The 20129-nt window shown below is 30.7% G+C and overlaps 2 protein-coding genes across 3 annotated transcripts in view; both read left to right on the plus strand.

The window, feature by feature from the left end:
* LOC127175881 (dedicator of cytokinesis protein 2) overlaps positions 1-20129 on the plus strand; it is a 139637-nt gene that overhangs the window by 55276 nt on the left and 64232 nt on the right. For both annotated transcript variants that reach the window (XM_051127185.1, XM_051127186.1), the window contains exons 25-26: positions 9838-9980; positions 18224-18319. In XM_051127185.1, the coding sequence (XP_050983142.1) occupies positions 9838-9980; positions 18224-18319 (239 nt within the window). The remainder of the gene's footprint in view (positions 1-9837; positions 9981-18223; positions 18320-20129) is intronic.
* Positions 16565-20129, plus strand: part of LOC127175882 (protein diaphanous homolog 1) — a 409358-nt gene continuing 405793 nt past the window's right edge. The window contains exon 1 of the mRNA XM_051127189.1: positions 16565-16568. The gene's annotated coding sequence lies outside the window, so the exon portion shown is untranslated. The remainder of the gene's footprint in view (positions 16569-20129) is intronic.

Below are 20129 nucleotides of genomic sequence, written 5' to 3' on the forward strand. Positions count from 1 at the left end.
TTGTTGTTTTAGCAATTTGTTTATTTAAAAATTCAATTTTTTGTACATTTTAAAATATGTTTATATAGCTTTCATTTATTTTTATTTCAGTTTGTTTTAGTAAATTTAGTACTTCACCTTCCATTTCCATTTTCCAGTTTCATTTTAATTATAGTTTAAGTTTTAGTAATTTTGTTGTGTGATTTTTGTCATTTTCATTGCTTGTATATTTTTACATACTTCTAAGTAGCTTTTAATTAATTATTTTTTTTTTTAGTAATTTTAGCACTTCAGTTTATTTCTATTGCCAAGGCAACATTTCTAATTTTCATTAATAACAAATATTTTTTTTATTTTTTATTTTATTTTTTTTTGTTTCAGCTAGATTTAAATTACCGTAAGCAATTTGAATAGTTTTAGTTAACTGAAACAACACTGGTGTGTCTGTATTTATTCATTTTCTTTTTTTAAGTTTTAGTAATTTTGTTATGTGATCTTTGTCGTCATTTTCATTACACTTTGTATATTTTGTTGTATATTTCTATGTAAAACATTTTTTTTTTTAGTTTTAGTGATTTTATTACTTCAAGTTGTTTCCATTGCCAAGGCAACACTTCTAATTTTCATTAAAATATTTTTGAGTTGAAGTTGTTTAATATATATATATGTTTACATTTTGTTTTATTTTTGTTTTATTTCAGTTAGATTAGTTTAGTTTCAGATTAGTAGTTTAGTTAGATTAGTAGTTAGATCAGATTAGTTTTAACAATTTTTAACAACACTGGTCTGTCTGTATTTATTCATTTTCATTTTATTTTAAATTTGACAAACTTTGTAATGTGATTTTTGTGATTTTTTAATATATATTTATTTATAGCTTTATTTTTTATTTTTTAGTTTTAGTGATATTACTTTAACTTATTTCTCATAGTTACCAAATTTTTTTTTTTTTTTTTTTTTTTTTTTTCAAATATTTGTATTTTATTTTAGCCTTAATTTAGTGACTGAAAGCTATATTAATAGGCGTAGTTAACAATAGCTACGCTGTTGTGTGGGGGCATTTTTTAGGCTTTATGAATTAGTTTCACGCTCTTTAGGCCTTCACAGATATCCTGGCATTTGCATGTGTGTTTTAAAGCAGGCCAGTGAATTTGTGTGGCCCTAATGATGAATTAATTTCTAGGCTTGATGATCCTAATGAGAAATGCTTCAATGAAATGCACATTACATAACCAGAGTAATATAGAAATCAAACACACACACACACACACACACACATGCAGTAATACACAAATTTGCCGTTATTCACTCTCTCGGTGGTGATGCATTAAAATGATGAATTGTGTCAAACACACACACACACACACACACACACCTCATCTGACTAATTCAAATGCAGTGAAAGTGAATTAAAGTTTTTTCCACTCAGGCCTTAATGTGGCTGTTGTTATGGTTACGGTTGCTGAGGGCTTTTCTGACTGTTTATCCTGCTGGGTTAAAAGGCATTACAGCAGGGAAAATGCATTTCACTCTTATTTGTTAATTTTTTATTATTCTTAGCTTTTTTCCCTGTTTTCCGTGTCACCATCTGTTGATGGAAGCGTTGCACTCGTTTCAGGATCTGTGGGCAGAATTTGCCATGGTTTTTAAGAGGGAATTCAAATGAGAATATTTCTCGGAATCGATATTGATATTCAAGACTTTAAGGGGCTTTCAGAAGTAATTCAACTGGCCCTGATTATAACAGTGTTTGCCAACTGGAGTTTTACATTTTGTGAGTTACTGGAGCTTGTTTGTTTGCTAATTATCACTAAGATGTTAGGATGGTTTCCAGGGTGATGCTATGCAGTTACTAGGGTGTTTTGTGTGGTTGCTAGGGTGGTTGAATATTCTCAAAAGCTTTAAAACCTGGATTATAGATGAAGTCTGGTTGGAAATGCAAAGACTAAGGCAGAGAATACTTCAGATCTATTACAAAATCACTGTAAGAATAGAAAAAAGTATGTATAATATTCAGATAAGGAGTTAGTTTTTACTAAAATTTGATGTCTGTAAGAATGGTGAATGTTGTTTACTTTTTATTGTATCTATTAAATTTATTTATTCATTTAATCTTTATCTATCTATCTGTCTATCTGTCTGTCTGTCTGTCTATGCTTTTACATTTTTTAAATTATATTTACACTTTAATTGTTACAGTTGGAAGACACTGTGCATTTTTCTATGCTTTTCTGTTCATTCATTCATTCATTTGATCATTTGTTTGTTTGTTCATTCATTCAGTCATTCATTCGTTCATTCATTCATTGGTTTGTGCGTTCAGTCATTCATTTATTTATTCATTCATTTATTCATTTGTTCGTTCATTCAGTCATTTTTTTAATTCAAACATTCAGTTCATTCATTCAGTAATTAGTTTGTTCGTTCAGTCATTCATTCAATCATTCGTTTGTTTGTTCATACATTTGTTCGATCATTTGTTTGTTCGTTTGTTTGTTCAATTATCTGTTTGTTCATTCATGCAATCATTCGTTCGATTGTTCATTCATTCTTTCATTCGTTTGTTTGTTCATTCATTCATTCGATCATTTGTTTGTTCATTTGTTTGTTCATTCAGTCATTCGCTCAGTCATTCATTCTGTCATTCGTTCATTCATTCATTCATTTGTTCTTTCATTCGTCCAATCATTCAGTTGTTCATTCATTCAGTCAATCATTCAGTTGTTCATTGATTTGTTGTTCGTTCAATTATTCATCATTCAATCATGTTCATTCATTCATTCGATCATTTGTTCATTCATTCATTTGTTTATTTAATCAGTCAGTTGGTCATTTATTCATTTAGTCAATCATTTATTCATTCGTTTATTCATTCATTCAACCATATGTTCATTATTTAATTCATTCATTCATTCATTCATTCAATCATTCGCTCAGTCATTCATTTGATGATTTGTTCATTCGTCCATTCATTCATTTGGCCATATGTTCATTATTTCTTGCATTCATTCATTTATTTATTCATTCGATCATTCGTTCATTCATTCATTCGATTATTTGTTCATTGTTTCTTTTGTTCATTTATTCATTTGATCATTCATCTGTTTATTCATTAATTCATTTTACCATTCATTCATTTATTAATTTATTAATATGATCATTCATTCTTTCATTTGTTCATTCGATCATTCAGTTGTTCATTCATTCATTCATTCATTCATTCGAACAGTCAATCATTCATTCATTCGTTCATTTGACCATATGTTCATTATTTCACTAATTCATTCATTTATTCTATCATTTGTTCATTCATTCGATCATTTGTTCATATGTTCATTATTCATTTATTCAGTCATTCGTTCATTCACTTTTTCATTCATTTGATCATTCGTTCATTCATTCATTTGATCATTCATTCATTTATGCATTTAGTTGTTTGTTCATTCATTCAATCATTCATTCATTTATTCATTCATTTGTTCGGTCATTTGTTTATCTGTTCGTTCGTTTGATCATTCATTCATTTGATCATCTATTTTTATCTATCTATGTATCTGTCTATCTGTCTATCTGTCTGTCTGTCTATTTGCTTGTTTAAGAATAAAATGAGGCATTGTCTACTTAAATGTGCTTTAATTTTATATACATTTCTAGAACAGAAATTTGAACACTGGATAAAACCAAGTTCAATTTTTTTTCATTTTGTTTACATTAGAGGTAAAGGCAGGTAAAAATACATTTTCATTTTTAGAAATAAAATGGTAAATAGATTAGAAAAATAAAATATAAACAAACTGCTTTGCAAAACCTTTAGGATATAGACAGGATTAAATCTGTAGTTGGGTGCAAGTGTGTCTGAAGTGGAGATTTCTGGCCTATTTTGAAAAATGGCCTTCAAGGATATTTGTTATAATGGAAATCTACAAACACAAATAGATAAAGTGCAATAAAGTAAACACTTAAAGTGTATATTGGACATTTTCTTTCCTCTAGTCTGAAGGAAGATGTTACGGAAGCAAAACGACCCAAAAATGACCAGTTTCTTACCTTAAAAGTCTGATAGCTATAGGACCGGTGGCTGCTTTTCAGTACCATCGGATGTTTAGAGCAGCTGTTGTTTTTGGTCTGAAAGTCCCACCTAAATAAGAGGCGTGGAAATGATGTACTTTAAAGTTTGTGATTGTTCGATGCAGCAGTCATCAGTATGTTAACAACATTTTCAACAGCTGAGGAACCAATTTACAGCTACGCTCTCTTTTCACCCAGCAGAAGAGAATTACAGGTGAATTTAATGTTCAACACATTTCATCAAGGATAAATATATATATTAACAGCGTAGCGAAACACGGCAGGCATTATTGTGCACGAACATCTAAAATCTCGGTAATAGAAATGAGATTGAATTAGACCTTCAAGTGCTGCATGAAGAGCCCGAGTTAAAGCTTTTTCTGATTTCAATCTTCAGTGTCGATGAAGGAGCTTTCGTTTTTCACGCGCTCTTTTCTCTGTGGCACAGTGCGGTGGGTCCGTCTGGTTTGAGCCAGCCGGGTAATTGAAATGGCATCTTATTACCATGTGAAATAGTTTATTGTAAGCTCTCAGGATAGAACGACAGATGAAAATGAACGAGGGGTTTTCGGCAAGAGAAAAGGGCTGAGTTATGATTCTTATGGGAGCAGATGTCAATTTTCTCCTGAGAGAAAGACACATCAGTGAGATTACATTAGTTTTTAAATACTCACCCAGAGCTGTGATTTAGTCTTCACTTCAGTCCTAGAAATGGAAGAAAGGTAGAAAGATGATCTGAGGTGGTCTGATGACAAGTGGTCACATTTTAGTTTTATTTTTGTTAATTTAATTTTTTTAATATGGTTTATTTTATTGACACATGCCTTATTTTATTTATTTTATAACATGTTATTTCAGTTGTTATAATTGGAAGACTGTGCCCCTTTCTTACTTTTTCTTTCTTTTTTTCTTTCTTTCTTTCTTTCATTTCTTTTGTTTATTTCTGTATTAATTTAATTTAATTTAATTTTTGTATAGGTTACAGTTATCTTATTTATGCATACCTTATTATTTTATTTTAAACATTTTATTTCAGTTGTTATAGTTTTAATTTAATTTAATTTATTTTTTTATGTGTTAGGGTTATTTTATTTACATAGCTTGTTTTATTTTAAACATTTTATAACATTTCATGACATTTTATTTCAGTTCTTATAGTTGGAAGACATGCTGTGGCTTTTTCTTTCTTTCTTTCTTTCTTTCTTTCTTTCTTTCTTGCTTTCTTGCTTTCTTTCTTTCATTTTTTTCGTTGTTTATTTCTTTATTAATTTAATTTAATTTAATTTCTGTATAGGTTACAGCTATCTTATTTATGCATACTTTATTATTTTATTTTAAACATTTTATTTCAGTTGTTATAGTTAAAATACACACAGTTCCCTTTTTCTTTCTTTCTTTCTTTCTTTCTTTCTTTCTTGCTTGCTTGCTTGCTTTCTTGCTTTCTTTCATTTCTTTTTTAATTTAATTTAATAATTTAATTCAATTTAATTTTTGTATAGGTTACAGTTATTGTATTTATGCATACCTTTCTATATAAATAACCTTCTTTCTTTCTTAATTTAATTGTATGTAATAATTTAATTTAATTTTTTATATAGGTTAGGATTATTTTATATTGTATTTTACAGGTGCTGTATCTTTTTCATGCACTATTATTATTTACTATTGTTATTTAATCCTTTTATTTTAGACTTTTGCACTTGTTATTTTACTTTTATTTATTTTATTAAATGTTAACTTTATGTGTTATATTTAGAAGAGATATTGAATTGTTATGCTTTTCTATTTATTTATTTATTTTTAGTTTGTTTATTTAATCATTTGACCCTTTTTTACATTTATTTTGTTGTATTTTTTTCAGAGACCCTTTCCTTCATATCATTCATCTACCAGTAGTAGGCTACCAGTAGTCCTTCATGTCTTCATACCAGTAGTAAACAGTAACAAGTAGTTTTACTTAATTACTGTGCTTAAGTACTTTTCCCTTTTTGCATAGTTTGAGAAACGTTTACTTTTACATTACTACAATCCAAAGCATAGTATGACACTTTTTAATTACACTACATTACTTATAAACAACCTATTTATTTTAAGTGAACCTTTTAAATTGGTTCACAAATTGGTAGTATCATGTAAACTGTGATGTGTATCAACTAATCACCTGTGAACAGATCACTCAAGTTAAATTACTCATAATATCTTAATATTATATAAACAAGTCTTTCCATTCCTTGCAGGAAATTAGATATTAAAGTGTGTTTAAGACAGACAATAGACTATTCTCTGAAGAGTAACTGATGTGCAGCGTTTCCTATTATTCATTTACACGTTCCTCGAATTTCAAAATGCGTTATTTGTAAAAGTCATCTAAGTGATAGATGAAGCACTTTTGGCCGTCCGCTAGTGTGGCTTTCGGCCAGGATCAGTCCACAGTAATATAGAGTCTGTCGAGTAAGTGTTTTTTTCTGTTAGGTAAGAGCATTTCTGCTCAGCCGAAAAAACGCTGCGAGCGTGAACTCTAGATGTGTAGGTCACTCTAAACGTTATGGTATGCGCAAGTACACATAATGCTGTGTGTGTTTGTCATGTTTTTATAGTTAATTCAGATTATGACAATGAAAAACAAACTCACTGAGCACTGCTTCAGTCTAGGAGGTGAAAGGGTCAGTTCGGCCTTGAGAAAATGCTCAACAGCACTTTTTCCTGTTGTTCTTGGCCGTGATATTGATGATGAAACGGGACGCTCTATAAAAAGCGACACTGGCGAAGCCTTTCGTGAGCTCAGATCACTCAATACTCGCTCTTTCTCCCCCAGGGCCGCATTTATCTCTCCTCTGAGGAGTCTTTCTCTCATCGCTCTTTATCTCACAGGGACATTAAGTGTGACAAATCCAATTACCGCTCGCCTCGGTAATTAGCATTAGTGCCGACGTTTATGATTGCCGTTTATTTACCAGACTGAAGGTGCAACAATCTTGTAAGCGTACGCTAAACCGGCCGTTCACTGTGATGAGCTGCTCTAAAGGTTTCTCTGTGAACCCTGGTGATGTACGGCACTCGAAACTCATCACGTTTATGATATCTGCCTTTTCTTGATGCATTGCATTCCCATGAGAGAGAAACTCACCTGCTGAGACTCATTTGAGCTCTGAGAGAGAGAAAGACAGCGTTGAGAGGAATGGTTGTGTGGGAAGCTCAGGTCGATGGCAAACGCTGATGCATTTGTAGATAAAGTGCTGCATTCTGGGTAGACTTTGGCTCTTAGACCAGCATACAGTAGATATGAATCTGGTACACAAATAAATATATAACATTGTGCAGATATACAGGCGTATACAGCTACAAGTGCATTTATACAAAAATTTGATGGCAAGAATGTGTAAATACATAAGAAACATCAATGGACTGTCTTTAAAAACCCTCTTTTGTGCCGAACTACTTTATTCCCCAACAGATTCAAATCACAAGTTGACAGTTACTAATTTGAAAACGTCACTTTAGAACTAGAACGAAACAACGTTGAGTTGCTTCATTGAAAGCGTCTTGTTTTAAAAGTTCATTGCATCTGATACAGCACTCATTCTTCATCTCATTAGTTAAAATAAAATAAAACATTAGTCTGAATGTCCGCTGAGGAAAGCGATATCTTTGTCGCACTATGTTTTCATCTGTTAAGGGTGGTTTCTGATGACAGCGCTTTTTAGTGCATTTTTCCGCTGCGTCTTACAGGTTGTTGTTGAAAGAAAAAATACCTTTGTTTATAACCATGTTTCAGTTTTTTTCAATATAAAAGTCTTTACTGCTGACTCACTCATATAGACAGCCTCTTGTCGCCATCTAATGGCAACCAGTGTAACTGAAATCACGAGCACACATACCGTTTCCCAATGCTGAATACTATTGTTACTACTATTATTTATATAAATGTGTCCCTGGACCACAAAACAAGTCTTGAAGGTCAATTTTTTATACATCGTTTGAAAGCTGCATACATAAACTTTTGATGTGTTGTTTGTTAGGATATGAAGATATTTGGCCGAGATACAACTATTTGAAAATCTGCAATCTGAGGCTGCAAATAAATCAAAATATTAAGAAAACTGCCTTTAAAGTTGTCCAAATGAAAATCTTAGAAATGCATATTACTAATTAAAAAGTTTTGATATATTTACGGTAGGAAATTTACAAAATATCTTCATTGAGCATGATCTTTACTTAATATTCTAATGATTTTTGGCATAAGAGAAAATTTGATAATTTTGACCCATACAATGTATTTTTGGCTGTTGCTACAAATACACTGCCCTCCAAAAGTTTGGAAACGCCCTAGAAAAGTAGGGTTTTGGACAATATTGGCATGAATCCTTTTTAATTTGTGCTAAATTTGCACTGATAAGGGACAACACAAACTACGAAAACATATTTTATTACATAAACAGTTTATACATAGAAAAAACGTAAATTTTCGATTCATCAAAATATCCACCATTAGCAGCTATTAAAGCTCTGCATAATCTGGGCCTGAAATCATTGTATAAACTTAACTGGCAATCAGTTGTTGAAGCTATTAAGGTGTGCTGACCCAAAAATCTTTTAAAAGCCCGGGCCAAGTTTAAACCAGTAACCAGGCATCACAGCTGGCAAAGGGGCATGTCTGACTTTGACATGTATATATTGCCATTATTATGTAATCAAAATGAAAATTATTATTGCTGGTCTTCAATAATAATGTCAAGTTACTTGAATGTATTTGCACCAAAAAATGATAAGGATTTATGCTGATATCGTCCAAAACCACACTTTGCCAGGGGTGTTTCCAAACTTTTGGTGGGTGGTGTAAACCCATGCTACTTATGACTGTTTTTGTGGTCCAGGGTCCGCATATCTAAAGTCTAAACAAGTACATTCTCGCCTAAAAAACTTTCCGTGACACAAAAACAGTATTATTTGTGAAGTTATAGTGGATTTTGGCATCCACTATGACACTCGCTGTGAGAAATATCACAAGCAGAGTGATACAAATGGTGAAATAGTTGAAGTTCTGTTATCATTAGAATATCACACTCCTCTCAGCCAATCAGATTCAAGAACCAGAAAAAATGATAGTTTTTCTTAAATTATTATTATTATTATTATAACTACTATAATTATAATTTATATAACATATAATAAATATTACTATATATTTTATTATCATATATTTGTTATTATTATTAATATATATTTATTATATAATTAATAATCAATTCTAAGTAATAAATATATTACATGAAATATCTCCTGTAAACACACAGGCACACAAACTTATGGTATTACATTTTGAAATATAAAGTGTTTGTCATTGTCTTTTGTACATTGTCATTGTAAATCTGTGTTCTGCTTTAGTTCCATCTTTCTGTCTGACTTTGACTTTCTCAGCAAAATCAGACTGATCATTGTTGATAATCAGCTGGTAACCAGCCAGAGTTTAAATGAGCTTTTAATGAGCTGATTTTAAGAGGCAGGAGAAAAGATGCTTGAGTGAGAGTCACACCGAACTCACTGCGTCAAACAGACCTCACCGACAACTCGAGTGCTTTCACTTACCTGCTCTTATGTTTGCACCTGAAACATGTTATTTTGTTCATTTCTTTCATTTTTGTGCTGCTATGTTAATCGCTTATAATTGTTTATAGATTGGACAGTCTTTGCTCGTGCCAAAAAGCTGTTTTCTCCACAATGTCCGTCCTGATTTTTTTATTTTGTTTTATTTTTTATGTTATTTACTTTACGTTACGTTGTCATCTTCAGACTGCCGTGACATCCTGTTACCCATGATGCTCCGGGAGCTGAGCGGGGCGTTGGCCGTGGTGGGGGAGGGGCTTCAGGACGAGAAGCGCAACAGCGTCGAACTCCTCAACAACATCCTGGAGGTGTTGAGCCGCATAGACGTGGTAAGAGCCAATCAGAGAGCAGCACACTTAGACACCGGCCAATCACAACACAGTCAGTGAATTTTAAGAACAATTTCATTTCATTTCATTCAGTAGTGAAAAACTATTGATTAAAAATAGTGCACTATAATGACTATAAAATATAAAGAAATACTGAGTACAGTATTTTATTGTCATGCATACTTTTTAATTAGGAATTCAGACATTTCTGAGATTTGGGGGATTCAAATCTTCCAACTTTTTGAGGATTATGATTATGATTTGAAAAATGCATCTAATCAAAAACACACACTCACTCACCTAGATGTAAAATCTGAGCGAGTTTTTAATTACTAAAATGGCGGCGGATTACACTCGGGTTCTTTGAAGTCTGATGCTCTAATCTCACTTTCCGAACGCTGATGCGCTTAGACACTGAACTTCCTGAACTTCCACTTCCAAAGAAAGTGGTGAAACGGAGGAGAGGGAGATAATGAAGGAGGTCAGGACACTGCCATGTGCTTATCAGCACTGCCTGTTTAACCCAAATTGTTGCTCGTCTTTTACACAAAAACACTGTTTGGTGTGTTTGTGTGTGTGTTTAAATCAGTAGTAGTGCTTCCTCAGTAGCTTCCTCTTTAAGAAAAGCTCTGGGCCCAAAACAAGTGAAGATCTATTCATATCATATGTTGAATAATGTTTATTACTACAGAAAATAATATAATACTTTCAAAGACATACTTATACCCTTTTAGTAAAAGCATGTGGGGTTATAAATATTTTATATAATTTATGTAATTCTAATTTTCTTTTTGAGAATATTTGCAGTATGTTTTTATATATATATATATATATATATATATATATTCATGTTTATGTACATTTTAAGTTATATATAATTGTGTGTGTGTATATATATATATATATATATATATATATATATATACAATTATATATAACTTAAAATGTACATAAACATGAATATATATATAAATATATAATATATATATATATATATATATATATAATATATATAAAATAAAATTTTAAAATAATAATATTCGTATATAATTTTTTTTTTTATATAAATGTAAAATTATATAAATTATTGTTATTAGGAATTGTTCTTAATGTTGTAATATTTTAATATATATACAATTATATTATCTTAAATATTAATAAATATGACTTTAATAAGAGCAGTTAACTTAGATGCTATTATTTTTTAGGTTTGTTTAATAAAATATACATGTATTATATAGATTTTAAATATTTTTAGAATAGAAAATATTCATTAATAGTGTGTGTGTGTGTCAATAGTAATAATACTACAGATAGATAAATAGAAAGTAATATAGTATATTTTTTTTTGTATATAGCATATGTGTGTGTGTGTTTTAAATTTTAAATGAAAAAATTATACCGTACTACCGTTCAAAAGTTTGGGGTCAGTACATTTTTATTGTTTCTTTTTTTTTTTAAGAAATTAATACTTTTATTCACCAAGGATGTATTAAGTTAATAATTAAAAGTTTATTAAAAGTTCATAATAAATAATTTACATTGTTATAAAATATTTATATTTTGAATGAACACTGTACTTTTTAAACTTGTTATTCATGAAAGAATCCTGAAAAAGAAAAAAATAAATAACAGGTTCCAAAAAATATTTGATATTATCCAACATTGATTATTCTAATAATAAATCCGCATATTAGAATGATTTCTGAAGGATCATGTGACACTTAAGACTGGAGTAACAGCTGATAAAAATTCAGCTTTTCATCACAGGAATAAATTCTATTTTAAAGTATGTTAAAATAAAAAACATTATTTTATATTGTAAAAACATTTTGCAATATTACTGTTTTTTTTCTATATTTTTAATCAAATAAATGCAGCCTTGATGAGCATAAGAGACTTCTTTAAAGACTATTACAAGTCTTACTGACCCCAAACTTTTGAACGGTAGTGTACATATATAATTTCAATATTTGTAGAATATTATATTATAATATATAGAATATTAATAGTGTGTGTGTGTATTCAATTTTCAATTTTACAATTAATATTACTATAGATAGATAAATTAAAGTGTATTTATACATTTTTGTCTAAAAATGTACAAAATAATATATACATGTATTATATAAATATATTATTTAATGTTATATAAATAGTATATAAATAATAGTATATTATTTAATATTAATATTACTGTAGATAGTAATACGTACACACATGCATACAAAAATTATATATATTATATACATGTATTATGTAATATTATGACATTTTATGAATATTAAGACAATAACAGTATTTATTTATTATGAAAAATTAAAATTTTAGGTGAAAATTGGTTTTAATCATGAAAAGTGATTTTAATCACATAATTTTAACATCAGTTATTCATCAGAGGTTTGATTTGTCTCTCTGTATGTCGTCCTTCATTTTCAGTGGTATTCAATCAATAATGCCACAATTGCTAATGAAACAGAGTGACATTCAGTGTTTACACTTTTCAGGAAGTCAACCCATAGATGTCTTAAATAGAGTTGCCTCTGAATATATTAAGTGTTGAGTTTTACCCTGAACTAACAACACACTTCACCTTTATCTTGTATTGAAGCCGTACATGTCCTTCAAGAGCAGTTTGTGTTTTTAGCGGAGAGGCGAGGTGAGCGGGTCAGACCCGTCTGATTATATGATGATGAGCGACTGATGAGACCGATGGAGCGCTGAAGAGAGAGCAGAATGAAGATGTGACGGGGTCGTGACCTCTCGTCTGCTCCTTTAACAGGATTCAGAGAGCGTTTCACAGTTCAAACAAACAGTGATGGAGAGAGAGACGTGTGAGGAAGACGCTCGCTCTCTATCTCTCTCTCAGGGCATGTTTCATGCTGCGGTTTGAATTAAACTCTCGGAGAGTCTTCAAAACATTATTCACCTCAAACGATTCTTCTAAAAATACAGATGAGAGAACATCTGTGAGAGCAAGTGATCGTAGAGTCACACACAGACATTATGGGATGAGAAATAAGCTGTCTAGGTATTCCTGAGTGTGTTGTTTTGACTGTATATTGTGACTGAATGAGACATGTTTAGTTTAGTAAGATGCAGATAAACACACCTATTGAAGATAAAAGGGTGCAACCATAAACATCCTACTAAATGAACATCATATCTCAATCCAAAATCAAAAAGATATTAACGTTCAAAAGTTTGAGGTCGGTAAGATTTTCTGATATTTTTGAAAAAAGACTCTTCTGCTCACCAAAGCAACATTTATTTGATTAAAAATACAGTAAAATCAGTAATATTGTCAAATATTATTGCAGTTTAAAGTAACAATACAATATATTTCTATGTGAATATATTGTAAAATGTAATTTATTCTTGTGATGCAAAGCTGAATTTTCAGCATCATTACTCCAATCTAATATGTTGATCTGATAAGAAGAAACATTTTTGGTTATTACTAATGTTGAAAACAGTTCTGCTGCTTTGTGTCTTTTTTTTTTTTTTTGAAACTGTGATCATTTTTTTCCAGGATTGTTTGATGAATAGTAAAAAAATGAGTAGGAAAAAAAAAGATATGGTCCATATATGGATATATGAAATGTGAACAATCCTAACAATACTTAAATATATATTTCATTTTTTATTTCTTTAATGCAACATTTTACTTTTGACTTTGTTTACAGTTCTCATTTATTTCTGTTGATTTTTATTATATTCTCATTACTGTAATGACTTTTTATTTAAATCAGCATGATTTATAGATAACACATCAAATACTACCATTATTTTATTTTATTTTATTTTATTTTTTATTTTTTTTTATTTTATTTTATTTTATTTTATTTTTTGTTTTATTGTTTTATTTTGTAATTTATTGTTTTAATTAATTTTATTTTATTTTATTTTTTGTTTTATTGTTTTATTTTGTAATTTATTGTTTTAATTAATTTTATTTTATTTTATTATTTTGCTGTAATGACTTTACTTTTTATTTAAATCTATAACTTATAGGCAACACATCAAATACTAGCATTATTTCATGTTTTATTTCAGTTTTTTTGTATTTGTTGTATTTTTTATTTATTTTATATTATATTTTATTTTATTTATTATATTTGTATTTTATTCTGTGTTATATTTTATTTTAGTTTTTATTTTATTCTTTATTTTATTTCAGTTTTTATTTCATTTTTAATTTTATATTTTCATTTTTTTATTTCATTTTATTTATTATATTTGTATTTTATTCTGTTTTATATTTTGTTTCATTTTTTTATTTATTTTTTTATTTATTATATTTTTTTATTTAATTTAATTTTATGTTAATTTTCATTTTAGTTTTTATTTCATTTTACTGTAATTACTTTTACTTTATTTTATTTTATTATTTTATTTTATTTTACTTTATTATTTTATTTATATCCTAAATAAAACGAAGACTGTTTTGTAGTTTTTGCATCAAATCTTTATTATCGTGACAGCATTTGACCCAGATATTAGGGTAAAATACAGTATGAGCTGGACATGACAGGTGTTGTAAGATTCATGAGTGTGGTGTGAGACCGATGAGGGATCAGTTTTGTGAACAGAGAGAAAGAGTAATGGAAGCTGTACTATATGACAGGGCACAGGTGCCACAGATATCTGAGTCCACACACACACACACACACACACACACGAACTCCACAGGGATTATAGGTGTACCTGATTAAGCCATCATCCACTGACCACTGAGAAAGAATGAGACAGATGACAGAGAGTCTGACGCTAAAGAAAGAGAGACAGACACAGAGACAGAGAGAGAGAGAGAGAGTTTGTGTCTGCAGCTGAAGTGAAGAGCTGTTGACGTTGAGAAACACAATATGAAATGAAATACTGCATGTAGAGATGAACAGATGTTTCTCTCTCTCTCAATCCCTCACTTTATCCGCCTCTGCGTCATGAAATTAGTGAGGGGGTGGTAAACACAGACACACACACACACACACACACAGGTCATTTTCCTGTAGGCTGGTTCTCACACAGTAAGAAGATGTTTGTGATGAAGGGTTTTCATCATCCATGCTTGCACATTAATAATGTTGGCAGTTCACAAACTTAACCTGCTCATGAGAAGGAAGCAGGAGAGAGACTAATACCACCAGTCATCCACTGTGCTTTTAGTATTACTTGTATACTATTACAGTATTTATTAATGTCTGAATTAGCTTTTAGTTTTATATTTTCATGTTTTAATTTAAATTTTAGCGTATTGTGTGCTTATTTTTTAGGGCCCAAGCTTCACACTCTATGTCATAAGCCAATCCCATCAGGAAGTGAGCTATTTAGGGCTGTATTAAAAGCACATGCTCTGGAATTTGCAATACTCCTTGGAGGACTTTTTACAGATTTCCTCCAAACTTGGTTAGCGTGACCTCAGTACATTGGGGATGCTAAATTGTGAAGGGATTTTTGATATCTCGAACAGTTTGGCCGTGGCGAGGTGACGAAATTATGGTAAGAAATGAGAAACAGGAAATGCCTAATAACTGTTGCACACATTGTCTGATTCTGATGAAACTTCAACAGTTTGTTCGTTGTATGATGCCGATCACATAGTTGTGACTATTAGGAGTCAAAGTTCCCGCCACCAACTGGCAGCAGGAAGTGTGTCGTTTTCAAAATGCTTTTAAATCAACCTCCTAATTTTTCTCGATTTGCTTCAAACTTCATCAAAATAATGTCAAAACACGGCCGATGAGAATCTGTAAAGGGTCATTGATATATTAAATATTGTTGCCATGGCAGTGTGTCAAACTTTAACTTTGTTTCCTGTGTTTTTGGGCCACTTAATATGCTTAGAATTTCATGAAACTCAACACACACATCAGTATTAATGATAGTTAGACACTGGCAAAAGGTCATAAATGGGTGTGGAGGAGGTGCTCTAAAGCGCCACCTTTTGTTAAAAGTGAGAGAGGGTTAGTTTTTCCTACAGTCACTAAATTAGGTACATATATTGTTCTCATCAATCCAAAAAACTTTCTAATTTAAACCCATTACCTACGACCAACAGGAAGTCGGCTATTTTTATTTGAATGTAGATTTTTGGAAAAATATAGCTGTGAATTAATGAATACTAGTCTTTCAAAAATCATGGAATTCACACCAAACTTTGACAATATGATGCCAAGATACTAAAGATGCAGATATCTTGAACGGTTTTGACGTGGTGATTTATTAAAGTAGCAGTAAAAATGGTAGCCATAATTTTCTTATATCTTTAAAATGCAGCATCCCAAACACTTCAAAACATTTTTCATACAGACAACTAGTCATTCCTGAACTAGTCATTGAAAAATCCAAAGCTCTATAAATAAATTAAATTAAAAGACAATTAGACATCTGATCTCAATCTGGGCACCGTTTTCCTAATGCTGCCGGTGTGGCGATTGTGCTGGCGGCTCGGGCCCGTCATCGCTGCTTGCAGCTATATTTTAATTTATTTTTAATTAATTTTTTTAAAAATGTTTCTTTATACACTGTATACTGGCATTTTGGAAAAGTTTGGAATGAGTAAGATGTTTTATGTTTTTGAAGAAGTTTGTTATGCTCATCAAAGCTAGATTTTCTTGATCAAAAATACAGAACAAAATGTAATATTGTGAAATATTATTACAATTTAAAATAATTATTTTCTATTTTAATATTTTGTTAAAACTGTCATTTATTGCTGTGATCAAAGCTGAATTTTCAGCATAATTACTCCAGTCTTCAGTGTCACATGATCCTTCAGAAATCATTCTAATTTTGGAACCTGTGGTTCTTTTTTTCAAGATTCTTTGATGAATAAAAAATGAAAAAGAACAGACTTATATTGTTAGAAAAGATTTCTATTTTGAATAAAAGCTCTTCTTTTTAAGTTTTTATTCATCAAATAAAAAAGTATCACAGGTTCCAAAATAATATTTGACAGCACAGCTGTTGCCAACATTGATAATTCTAATAATAAATCAGCATATCAGTATAACTTGGAGTAATGGCTGATGAAAATTCAGCTTTGCATCACAGGAATACATTATATTAAAATAGAAACCATTATTCTATATTGTAATAACTTTTCACAATATTACGTTTTTTTCTGTATCTTTGATAAAAAAATTAATAAATAAAAATGCAGCCTTGATGAGCATAAGAATCTTCTTTAAAAAAACATTACAAGTCTTACTGATCCTAAACTCTTAAATAGCAGTGTATATTTTATTATTATATTTTAAATGTTTTATAAAAGTATTTTATATATTATATTTGTATTATTATTTCAGTTAGTTTTAGTCATTTTAGTACTGTAGTTTCAACTTATTTTAGTTAGTTGCCAGTGCAGTATTTTGTTATTATAAACTATTTTTTCAAACTACCATTTTTTTAAATGACATGTATTCAGTTTAGCTATATTGTTATGTGCTAATGTGATTTTTTTTAATCATTTTCATTTTAATCAATACTTTATTTTCAGATTTAAGTTTAGTAGTTCTAGCACCATTTGAAAATGAGTTTTTCCTCTGATGTTTATATGATATTTATATCTTAATATTACTTACTAAAAACAATTTGTATTAAGGTCAGGTTGTAAGGCTAGGAATATGTAATAAGATTTAAGTTTACTTTAAAGGACTCCACATTTTTGGAAGTGGGTAATTTTTGGGTCCAAATGGATTTTCTCAAAATTGATTTTTAAAAAATTAAATTAAAGACCTTTAGTTGACATCACACACACACACACGTCTGATCTGTTCCAGATCTCTTAAACCTAATCAATACATTTAACCACTAAATTAGTGTGATGGAGCCAGAGAGACCAGACCTGCAGCTTAAACACAAACACACATTTCACTCTTCATTTGCACGGTGAAACGAATGGTTAACTAAAAAAATGTGAATTCTGTAAGCATTAACACACTGCTCTTTTCTATGCAAATGAAAGTGAATAAAGACCAAGAGCCGTAAAGCTCCACAAAGGACAAAAAGCAGCATAAAAATATCAAAACACTCTGACTTGTGTATATAATCAAAATCTTCTTTTATGTTTATCTAAGATTTGTAGCTTCTAAGCAGGGAGCGCTGAGGTGAGAAACTGAAGAGTCATTCTGTGTGCTTGTGTTTTAATTGGGCGCCTTAATGAGAAAATCTTTGACCGTTTGGATGTAGCGGGTTCAGTGCTAGAATACAAATAACAAGCGTTTCCTCTCTTTCTCTTCCAGGGAGACACATTTCAGCACATTCAGGACATAGTGTCGTCCCTGCTGAGGACGATAAACCGCACAGTCATCACGATGGGCCGAGAACACGCTCTCACCGTGAGTTTCACCTTTCATTGCCCTTTTCTCTCCTTTAACTCAAATATCACTAGTATTATTGCTCATAATTAATGATGTACATAAAGGCCAGATCTGATATTTTAACTGTGTCACCAGACCAGAAACATCGACTGCATTAAAATACACAATTTTATTGACGTCATCTTAAATATCTCAGTTACAAACAAGTGGAGGGAGGAAAAAGAAGTGCATTGTGGGAAATGTAGTCTTAGAATATCGGCGTATAAAAATACATTGATTATAATATTTGTTATTCTATATATTTATATATATACTGTATATTTTCAAGTCTGGACATGAACACAAGACAGATACGGAGCGGAAGACGTGCGTTTGAACCACGTTTGTGTGTTACGTACTCTAGGAAGCGAAAAGTGTGGATCTGTATGTGACAAGGTGTGAATGACAGAGAAAAATATATCATTGTGAGTTCATTAATCATAATGAATCTAAATATTGAAGCTACAATGTCTGTGAGAACATCAAACATTTACACTTTAAATTCAGTCTTAAGTGTTTGTGAGGAAATTAGCGGCTGCATCCATGTTGCATTAATGGGATGTTCATGTCATGGTGAAATTACCATAATTACTAGTTTCCAAGTAGTAAATCCTGCCCATGTTTTTGTTGGAAAGTCAGAAACTCACAATTTAATGAAAACTCTGGCTAGAAATGGCAGCAGCTTCAATTACAGGCGAGCAACAGCTGCTGTACCTCTACATATGTTATCTTTACTATTGTTTTGCTAGAGCTGATGTTTCCTGATGCACATTCACTGGAGGTAAATTAATGTAGTGATTAATTATTTTACTTTAATCATGAGTAAAGCTGCACATGCAGCCATTTTGGTGTTACACAGCAATTTTGGCATTGAGTGTTGCCATAGAAATGAACTATTTCTGATTCTGAGAAACTGAATAATTCTAAGTACAATCTCATTTAGTAATTATGGTAATTTCGAGACCTGGACATAGCAAAATGGGGCTATTCACATATATCTGAAAATAGCCTAAGGAAGCCATGTTTTGATGGTTTTTAAAAAAATGTAGCTTTTTTAAATTTGACACAGCGTCTTACAAATACATGTTTATGTACGTGTACATGTACATATGTACAACTAAAAATAGCGCAGATGTAATACACGAATATTTGATGTGAACAGTTTAGTCACAGCTTCCCTCTTGCTTTTGCTTCACTTGAGAACTTTATTAAACAACTTTTAATGTTTAATATATTTTGAGGATTAGTTCACTCCAGAATTGAAATTTCCTGATAATTTCACTGAAACCCCTATGTCATCCGAGATTTTCATGTCTTTCTTTCTTCAGTCGCAAATGAAGGTTTTTGAGGAAAACATTCCAGGATTTTTCTCCATATAATGGACTTCATTGGGGATCAACATGTTGAAGGTCCAAATTGCAGTTTCAGTGCAGCTTCAAAGAGCTCTACACGATCCCAGCAGAGGAATAAGGGTCTCATCTAGCAAAACTATCATTTTCTAAAAAAAAAAAAAATTACATACTTTTTTTTTTTTTTTACCACAAATGCTTATCTTGCGCTAGCTTGATTTGCGAAATCATGCTGGAAAGGTCACGCGTGACGTGTTTACAAAGCGAATGTGCAAAGAAAGTCGAATGCCCTTTACAAAAAAATAGGTAAAACAACAATGTTGGACAATTTTGAAGTTGGAGCAGAAAATGAGAGTTTTTCACCCTACCCTACATTTTTGAACCAGAGTACACAGACGAAGAACTAAGCATTTGTGGTTAAAAACTATATAAATTGTAAT

Source organism: Labeo rohita, chromosome 14 (assembly GCF_022985175.1).
Source record: "Labeo rohita strain BAU-BD-2019 chromosome 14, IGBB_LRoh.1.0, whole genome shotgun sequence".
NCBI classification, from domain to species: domain Eukaryota; kingdom Metazoa; phylum Chordata; class Actinopteri; order Cypriniformes; family Cyprinidae; genus Labeo; species Labeo rohita.